This window comes from Cottoperca gobio, chromosome 4 (assembly GCF_900634415.1).
Source record: "Cottoperca gobio chromosome 4, fCotGob3.1, whole genome shotgun sequence".
Classification (NCBI taxonomy): Eukaryota; Metazoa; Chordata; class Actinopteri; order Perciformes; family Bovichtidae; genus Cottoperca; species Cottoperca gobio.
In genome coordinates, this window is record NC_041358.1 from 9,378,972 (window position 1) to 9,388,934 (window position 9,963).

The following is a 9,963-nucleotide window of genomic DNA, read 5'->3' on the forward strand; positions in this document are numbered from 1 at the left end:
CAGCACTGTTCTCATGGATTTCTCTCACAGGATGCATCGCAACCAAAAGGGAAGTTTGATAAAAACCCAACTTACTGTCTATGTGAGTGTGAGAGAGTGGAAGAGACACAAAGAGAGTGACATGATTACTGTTAAGCATTGATGCTCAAAGAGGGTCCAATATGTTAAAGGTTCTTTTAATGAAATGACAAAATATTTAGTTGTGGTTGGAAATTATTTAATGAATTCATTTATTTAAAACAGCCAAATGTGTAAGTGTCATTCTATTAAGACTTTGCCAATGGTTAGACAGAATATGTTATAAGTCATATCCTTTCCCGCTACTTAAAAATGGCACAATTATCTTGGGAAAACCACAAAGTATGTCTACGAGTATCCGAATAAGATGTTTAAAATCTGCGGCAAAGGAAGAATGGCCAAACTTGGGTATTGTTCTGAAAAGGATAAAAAATGTCTGTATATTTAATCTGAAACTGAATCTGAGTGTGTGTGTCAGTACTTCTTCCTTTGTGTGAGAACCAATTGGGTTTTTGAGGCCGTTTTTGACAATTTTGCAAGGCCCTCACTTCATTAGGAGAATAGGGAATAATTGTTGTCTATGAAAGGTCCTCGCTAGTATAGAAGTTAAAGAACCTGTGTGTGTTGGTTGGGGAGGTAGGGCTATTTCAAAATGCAGTTTTTACCTTTGGTTACATTCAAAGTAAAATTTAGAAATATAATTTTCTCGCCCTTCATGTTTTGGATATTTTGTAAAATGAAAGTCTTCGGTTCTCAAGCTGTTTTACACAATAGTAGTTCATTAGAAATATTGGATTAAATGTTTATTTCCTTATTATTTTCATGTTAATTAACTGCTGTTTGAAACCCCCCCACCACCCCAGCTCCTCAGACTGTGCTTTGGCTTAGTTGACCAGGAGCTCCTGGTACTGCTCAGAGCGGAGGAAACGTCCGAAGGAGTCTTTCTCCATCAGGGCGAAGATCCTCTTCTGGGCCAGGTCAAAGGTCGCAGCGGACAGATCCACCAGGTTCCTCAGGGTCACATCCTTGGTGAAGTGGTCAATGTTCACCTGTGGAGGGAGGACAACAGAACATGCTGTCAGAAACAACAAGTAGAAAACACAGTTGAAGCTCCATTTTCAGTGACTTAAAACGCCTTTTACATATAGACGAAAGGTCAGTACTCGTGTACGAGTGGATTAGGCCTCAGAGAGATGAAGAGGAAGTTGACATTTAAGGCAAGATACTATTTTATTATTCTATCTGTTATGTTTATTCCAAATATAAACATAAACTAAATAAAGTCCTGTCTGCCTGAAGCTTATTAAAGACCCACCAGTTAAGTGTAGTGTAGATCCGCACAAGGAACCATTTTTCTCTTTTAAAATGCAGTGAAGTAGAAGTCAGGTCTCTAACCCAAGATGGCATTACTACAGTAAATGTGTGTGTGATTAATACCTGTGTGTGTGTGTGTGTGTGTGTGTGTGTGTGTGTGTGTTCTTGTGCTGTTCACTGGTGTGCAGCGTGTCAGTACATTCTCAGTCTATAACCTCATCTGTTTGCACTCAAGCACGCCTGCATTTCTCCTCGACAAAACTGATTAAAGAAAGAGAAAGACACAAATCTATGCAACTTGTTATACAGGCAGCTTTCTCTCCAACAATTCATTTCTCCTTCTATTTGACCTTGAATACACTGGAGGTTCCGGAGTGAAATGTTACTTAAATAAAGACTTTATTACTAAATCCCTATTTTAATGCATTGCCAACATACTGACGCCACCTTCCAGGGAATGTGGATTTACTATGTAGAACTCTGCACATGAGCGGTCTGAATATGTCTTTACTGATTCAGCTTTTAGCATGAGGTTGTTGCTAAGTGAGGGTGCGTAATTTAAACTTTGATGCCTATCATGTAAAGCACACTACTTTGTGATTAACTTGGTGAACTCTTTTTCTATTCCATGTGGTGTTGAGTGCTTAAAAAAATGAGGGGGAAGTTGCAGGAGTCCCTGACCTCTCTGGGTCCCTCAGACTGGATGAAGTCTTCGTAGATCTTCTTGGCCTTGGTGGCCATCTTCACGGGGTTCTTGGTCTTCTTGAAGTCCTCGCATGTCATCCAGAACTCAATGTTCTCTTCACTGAACTCGGACTGAAGGAAACTACGGAAAGCAGCCAGACCATCTGATGGAGAAATGAGGGGTGAGAGATGTATTAACAGGGTGTATACTAGAATGTAGAGCAAGTGATTATTGAAGCTCGTTTTCATGTGCAGTACATATGCTGGCAAATCTGAATGAGCCTTTGAGAAACTTTTCAATTAAAAGTTTTAATGACACAATATTTCTGTAACACTTCAAACATGGTTCAGTTGAATGATGTCACAGTTATGCAAAGGTCAGCACCAGTTTAAATACACATTATATTATATGTGTAACTTGTTCTGCCCTGTTAAAATCATGCTAATAAATGTATCACAATCGACAAAAGTGTGTTTTCGTTAATTTTTTCCCTGTATTGTGAAGGAAAATTACTCTTAGAAGGTGAGAGGAATAAAGGAATATAGGCAATAAGTTGTAAAATAATAAAATGAAAAAAAACTTAGGCTAGTCAAAAAAAATTAAAAGATGGATATTATTATCTTTATTAAGATTTAAATAAGAACATACGCTTTAAAATCTGTCAGTGATGCAGTTTGTGAACGGAGAACACTCTTCTTTAGTGACACCTGTTTTCCAGCACAGTGACACATCTGCCTTTTGTATACATCGCATTAGCATTGTGGCTCTTTCCATCATGATGTTACAGAGTCCATGTCTTAAAGTTTGTTTTTTTTACATGATTTGCAGAAGTGTAGTAGTGTAAAATAAAAGGCTGGCATACCTTTATACTACAGAGGTTTGGTGTTTTTATTGAGGAAAGTGTTATGAGATAAAGGAAGGTTTATCGTCCATTTTGCATTGTTTTATATTGGTTTTCCAAAAACTTTCTGGATTGACCCACAGGATTGATCAGATTTTTGCTACAGGAAGGGAGTGAAACATCCAAAGACTTCACAAAGAATCATCAAAATAAAAATAACTAAAGTAAACAAAATCAGACAACTACCTTTCGGAAAACCGAAATCAGTGTCCAAAATTTAAACAAAACTTTTCCTTGCACAAATGTAAAAGCACAGTGGTTATTCCAAGATAAAGATCCAAAATAAGACTTGAAAAAACATCCACTCATTTCAGCGAAGACCATTGTAGTTCAACATAATGCTTGCTAAAGGTCCCATTGTCTGAACCAGCATGTGCTGCTGATGATAAGCTTTCTATTATGGCCTCCAGTTTTTATCTGCAATCTAAATGGCTAGTTTGGTTCAAAATAGCACAGAGTTGCAATCAAGCTGCAGCTGTTTTTCTTTTTTGTAAGACCTTTAGTACAAGGACACACATAAAGAGAAGCGCACATGCACTGATGACAACTTATGGCTGTTTGTGTGTCAGAACTGCAACAATCAGCAGAAAATGTAACGTCATATTTAGTGTTTGTTTGTCATGCATTTAAGATTCTATAACATTTTACTTACATTACCGCTGATTTATGCTAGATTCAACTTAATTTCAGTTTTAATTAACTTCACTGACCTTGATGGTTGAACAAGCTGCGTAATCATTAAACCTTGAAGAATTCATGTAATTAAAACCTGCAGAGATTAATTGAGCAATTAAAGTCAAATGTTTTATTTTTTATTTTTTATTTTTTAATCAGAAATACATTATTCATTTCCTGTTGCATATTATACTTTTACATAAGGAACGGTTGGAGGGTGGGGGGGGGGGGGTAGTCCTACAGCTGAGAAGAAATAACTCAGAGAATCCCATGGGAATTAACAAGAGAGAAGACATAAAGAATAATGTTAATGTAAAATCTCATGTAGATAAATAATCACTCCTCAGCAGATGGCAGCAACTGTGCAATAAATCAACTCTGCTGGAATCATTTAGCACACATTACCTCCATGGACGAATACATACACACGGATGAATACAATCCATGCAGGCATGCAAACATGCAAGGAACGTACATCTCTCCGCCCAAGACTGTGCTGAAGGAGCCACTTAGGTCTTTAACCACCCACTGAGCTCTGCAGAGGAAATGTTTCTCAGTTCTCATGAAGCAGCTGGTCAGTAGCATCTGAACCTGGATCTGTTTGGATGCACAAGGGCCACTTCAGTGACTTATTAGCAGGAGAATTTACACGTACCACTAAATAATATTAACCATTAGAGTTAATCATCAGTCTGGCTGGCTCTCAGCTGTGCTCTTTGTGAAGTAAACAGCCAGTGGTTGCTTTCTGGCTTGTGTGGTGGTTTAAAATGTGTTTTTCTTAATGTTAAAATAGTAGTGTTACCTTTCATTTGTCAAGCAACTTTTAATCAAACTTTTGGAATGTGAATTTGGCACGTTTTCATCAAATGGAGCAAATAAACTAAGCCAGGGGTGCCCAAAAGGTCGTGGTGAGGGTAGATCATGCACCGTAAAAAAAGAATATATATATATATATATATATATATATATATATATCCCAAACGGAACCCTGATATTCAAGTTTTGTTTTCTTCTTGCCTTGCGCATTCATATTCCCTCCTCCGCTCTGTTTCACGCACACACACACCTACAGTCAGAGACAGAGCGGAGGAAAGGAGAGGAGTGAACTACGCACCAGCACCCCGTCCGTCCGTTGCACGAACCTCAGATAGCACCTCCCCGTCGCAGCATTTTTTAATACAGGTAGATCACTGTGACCTGGTCATTTCAAAAGTAGCTCATAATAAGCCAAAGAACTGTGGGCACCCCTGAACTAAGCTATGCAAAGCGTATTTTTGTCATAAATTGGCGGCATAGGCTTTACGCATGGCTGTAATCCAGTAAACAGAATAGAAGAATTAGAGGTTGCGAACAGGAAACAAAATAAGTCATCCATCCCATCGTCAAGTGAAAAATCGAGAGAGATCTTCAAGAATTAGTTTTTGTTGGGGAACTTTTAATTGTTATCTTCATGTCAGCTAATATTGTCTATGTTTTATGTTGTCCGTAAACAAAAATAAATTAATGTAATAATTCTATTGCACGAGCCGCCGACAGCAGAATCAGCTTATCAGTCATGCGAGTTAAACATTTACTGCGTCATAACTTATTTGGCAAAGGTGTTTTTGTATCCCATTTAATGCATCAACTGTTTTTCCACACACAAAAAACTTGAACCTCAAGCGACCGCAAAAAAACATTTTCCATACAGCTTTTCTTGAGCAACTCTTCAATATGTGCATAAATATATGTTTAAGGAAACAAGGCTATTATTATGTCCTGTAAAGTATGATTATGTAACACATTTTACAATAGCACAATACTTTAGGTAAAAGGAGTTCCATGATGACTAATAGTTGCAATATTCAAATCCAAATTAGGAAATGATTGAACATCCTCGACCGCAATTTAAGTTTAGCTAAACTGTATTACAGGGCAAGTAAAACCACTCACTAGGAGATAAAGTTTGTAAGTTGAATCTTTAAAAAGTCAACTATAAGACTTAACCTAATAAGGTTGGATATAAAGTTTGTTTAAATATGTACCCAGATATGAAGCATAATGAAGTTGTAAATGAAATTCACATGATTTATTTGTTATTTATTGGTTTGAAAATCCTGATTATGCGAGTCATTTTATTCGGTGTTGTGTATTTTAGGAATAGTATCATTTGAAAAACAGCTTGTGTCTACAGTGTTTATATACAGGAGACAGTAAAAAAACCTGTCACCATTATATTCGTCATTCAATTAAACAAACAAGGGATGTCTCACACACAATATAAATACTAAAGAATATCAAGCACACAAGCTATATTGTTGTTATGGAAACCAAACCCTGCTTGGTATGCTGTACCTGCAAACAGTCTACGAGACAGAAAGCAGACCTCAGGGAAGACATGTTTTTCTCCTTTTGAAACCGAGGTGCCAGCTGTTAAACAATGGAGACTACAGCTTTTAATAGTATGAAATATTAATGGAGCTCTCAGTGTTTGGTTGTGAGGACGTAAACAAAGCAGAGATGCTGCAGATGCTGTGTGCATAAAGATCGGCAAGATACATGCTGCAAGCTACACGTGAGCAAGCATCATTAGTGCTGTTCATTTCTTTCCTCTGAGGACATTCAAAGCCATGTTTTTGTATTTTAGTTTGTATGGAGGAGTCAGTTTAAAAGAGGGATAATGTAAAACTGAAAATATAGGATTAAAAAAGGTTCAAATGTTAGGAAAGGTCTTTATTATTGGTATATAGAAACAAGGTGTTAGATTTCAAATCGATGAACAAAATGCATTCAACCTGGATCTCTACAACTACAGCATGGCGGTTCATCAAGTCTCTGAGATAATGAGATGCAATTAAACTCCAGCAGTTACCCTGTGCTTGTATTGATCATGTTGTATAGACAAAGATCTGTTACGAACATAGGCCGTATATAACAAGTTGACGTATTCACCGTGCCATCACCCATTGGTTTTTCGGAATATACGGTTTAGAAGTTTCTAGTTTGGCGTCGCTATCTTGCTTTTTGGAACCAGAGACACGAGAGGGTGCAGCTAAGTACTAGCGAATGCTGAACAAGACATTTTTTCAGGCGACCACAATGTTAAAATGAACTGTCATGAACTGAAAACACATTGTGAAGGTTGAAGTTCTAAAACAAAAACAAGGAAAAGACTCAAACCGGACAACAAGATAGCCAGAAGATAGCCATGCCCTAAATCATCTTTTGTACTCTAGATGGGAACGTAAGCTACAAAATAAACATCATGCTGTATCGAAAAGACTTGAAACTAGGGATTGAAACCATAAAGTCGTCAGGAAAATGTTTACTGAGGGTGATGAATCAAGTGAGAAGTAGGGTAATTCTCTCATAGACTTCTACATATTCTGACTTCTTTTTGCAACTAATGGAGTCGCCCCCTGCTGGCTATTAGAGAGAAGTCAATTTTAAGGCACTTCCACATTGGCTTCACTTTTCAGACTTGGAGGTTTCTGCTTGGTCACGGCTCAGGTCCCACACTGGGACACAAAGCTGTTACCTCACAAAGTACATCACTAAATATTTGGGTTAAGTCTTTTGGAGTCACATACATAAGTGTGTGTGTGTGTGTGTGTGTGTGTGTGTGTGTGTGTGTGTGTGTGTGTGTAAGAGAGAAATAGTGAGTACAAGAGAGAGTAAGAGAGGGTAGACCTACAGCTGTTGTTCAGGACTCGGTCCAGACTCTCACGCCACTGAGCAGCTTCCTCAGGAGTCGGCCTGCACACAAAATGCAGATCAGTCTGGGAGCTTCAGCAAAACTGCTTCAAAATATCCCAACAGTTAACAAATATAATATAAAATACACTACTTCTACTCCTTTATATGAGTTTGTAATCATTATATAAAACATAATTGAATTGTTAGCAAACATCATGTACTCTACATTAACTCTACAGAGTGAAAACAACGAGCTACAAGAAATGTTCTGTGACTACATCCTTTGATCTCAGTATCTGCTGTGAGATGCCTGGATGTCTGGAAAACATCCACTGAGAATAGATTGTGTGGGGAGCATTTTAACATTGGCCTTAAACTCTTTACAATTTAAAGCAGTAGTTGTGGTTTTGAAACTGCATAACCTCTTCTAGGAAAACGTTTGCAAAGCAACTGAGATGTTTTTCAAAATTTGAATATTAGCCGGAAGGATCGAATGACATGCCAGTGAGTGATGAGTGATCAACTTTCTTAGTAAAAGGGCAGAACCGTCATCAATCGTTGATTATACAGGATTTTTTAATTTGATCTCAAGCTAATGCTTAATGTTAACTTTGTAAGGTTAGCTTGTATTCCAGCTTAATAGTGTGGGGGGAAAATACAGAACATATTTTCAGTAATTAGGATTTAAGTCAAATCAAACAAGAAAAAATTGCAAATGACCAACATGAGTTGCGGTCGCAAGAAAATATATAAGAGTGGTGTGCCACAATGACTCTAAAGGGAACATTTGCCAGAATACAAACAAACAAGTGAAATTTCTTTTATTAAAATAAAATGCTGCTTTTATCAAAATAATCCGTTTTTCGAACTGAACCAACTAAATTGTTCTCCATCAAATTTCATCAACATGATTTTGATTATATAGAAAGGAAAAATCAAAGAAATCATCAGAAAAAGACTCACTTCTGCTGCTTCTCTGGCTTCTTCTCAGTCTTCTCGGGGTAGGGGATGATGAGGTCGATGGCATTTTCTGGCTTCTGCAGTAAAATGCCCAATCTGGACTTGATCTCCTTTGCCCTGGATGACAGAAAGCAGACGGCTTGTGTGACAAAGTCTTTATTTTTATATCTGGGACACAAGAGCAATAATAATCTAGTCATGGATGTTTATCTAAGCTTTCATTATAGCTATCATCCTCTCTCCAACATGACTCTGGTATATTGTATTTATACAAGACACTAAGATGTCATTTAAAAGCATGTCAGTTGGGTGATTAATCAAATTAAAAACTTAATTTTCTAAAAAGAGTCTGAGTTCTTTACGGAAGAGGTTTTCATGTTTTGAATAACGAGGCAACAGAAAGGAAACATAGCAGTTAAGGCTAAAAAACAAAACAAAATATGGTTATGATATTTACAGCTTTTTCTCTGAATTACAGCATTTTATTTATCTCGTCAGAACTTTTTCTGTTGGTGATTTAGTTCTAAAATGTTCATATTCAGTGTAACATAACACTTATTTAAGTTAAAAAGTTACTCTACACATTATCTTTTATGTAAAAACGTTACACTCGCAGTTTGGATTTTGTTCTTGGTTCAAATACAAAACAGTAACATATTTTTAAACCAATATTATCCAAATGGTGAAAATGTTTTGTTGTGTTTTTGATCAGTGTAAAGTTTGTTAAATTTTTTTATTTTTTTATTCACTCTGCAGGTTTAAAACCTCTCTGACATCCACTCAGGTTTGAGTGCGTAAGCTACGCAATACATTTCCTTTACTCCCTTGAGTAATCTGCATATTGTGTCCAGCTATTGTAAAAAACAAAAACAAAAATCCTGAAGCTGTTCTTCAGGTCAAAAACTCTGTTCTGAAAGGATTACTAGGAAACAGAAATTCAGTTCAGAAAGAAAAAAGCTTATGAAGATAAACTTAACTTTTTGTCAGATTGAATTAACAGCAACATGGATTCACAATTTAGGTTTTTTTTAAATCTATTTTAACTCAGTATAATCAAAATCACACATGTTTGAAATAAAGTCAAACTTTTTCTGATCCAAACATCAGAGGAACAGAGAGTTCAGACATGACAGGGAAGGTAAAGTGACGCAGGTCTCACCTTTCGAGGCAGGATTGGGGTAAGGCAGCTAATCCTTTACACATTCTCCAGCTCTTTCAGTCGCAGTATTTGAGAGTAAATTCAGTCTTCCTGTAAGCCCACTGTTAGTCTCACAAGTTCCTTTTGCTTTCTGACTCTGGCTTTCAGCTCATGAGGACTTTTATACAGACACCCTTTGGGCTATGGGCCAACAGCTAAGCCAATCAGGCTGGAATGTGTACAGCACGGACAGCTGAGGAAGGGCGGGTTTTCAGACATGAATGGTCTGTTTGGTCCTGGATCTATTTGTTAATTGAAACCTCAAAGCAGTGAGCAGGATGGGGCAAGGACACATCCACATCCAAACAACACTTGCGTATATAACAACCCACATGGCCGCTCTTAAAGTTATCATATAAGCATTTTGTGATTTGCCACACAGTTAGGATCTAGTTAAGTATGGACGATTGCTCATGGTTGATCATGGTTAAAGTTAGAAGTTTTTTGTTAGATACCAGTGTCGATACGATAACTGAGTTTTGGTACCACTGCGTAACAAGACCTTTAAACAAAAGAGGGGACTTCTCAAATGTTAAA

At 37.2% G+C, this 9,963-nt stretch overlaps 1 protein-coding gene across 1 annotated transcript; it reads right to left on the reverse strand.

The window, feature by feature from the left end:
• Positions 1-590: 590 nt before the first annotated feature.
• LOC115007095 (regulator of G-protein signaling 5-like) lies at positions 591-9,517 on the reverse strand. The gene is made up of 5 exons (XM_029429791.1): positions 9,388-9,517; positions 8,232-8,345; positions 7,267-7,328; positions 2,014-2,180; positions 591-1,067 (listed from the first exon to the last, which is right to left on the reverse strand). Exons 1-5 carry the CDS (start codon positions 9,429-9,431, stop codon positions 903-905), a joined length of 552 nt encoding a protein of 183 aa, XP_029285651.1. The 5' UTR covers positions 9,432-9,517; the 3' UTR covers positions 591-902.
• Positions 9,518-9,963: the final 446 nt, after the last annotated feature.

What these genes read in the sequence shown, in the direction of transcription:
- LOC115007095 (XM_029429791.1), bottom strand. Translation starts at nt 9,431, where the DNA reads ATGTGTAAAGGATTAGCTGCCTTACCCCAATCCTGCCTCGAAAG. An exon ending in CCCCAATCCTGCCTCGAAAG is followed by an intron (nt 8,346 to 9,387) that starts GTGAGACCTGCG and finishes TCTGTCATCCAG; the next exon opens with GGCAAAGGAGATCAAGTCCA. An exon ending in CCGAGTCCTGAACAACAGCT is followed by an intron (nt 2,181 to 7,266) that starts GTAGGTCTACCC and finishes TTTCTCCATCAG; the next exon opens with ATGGTCTGGCTGCTTTCCGT.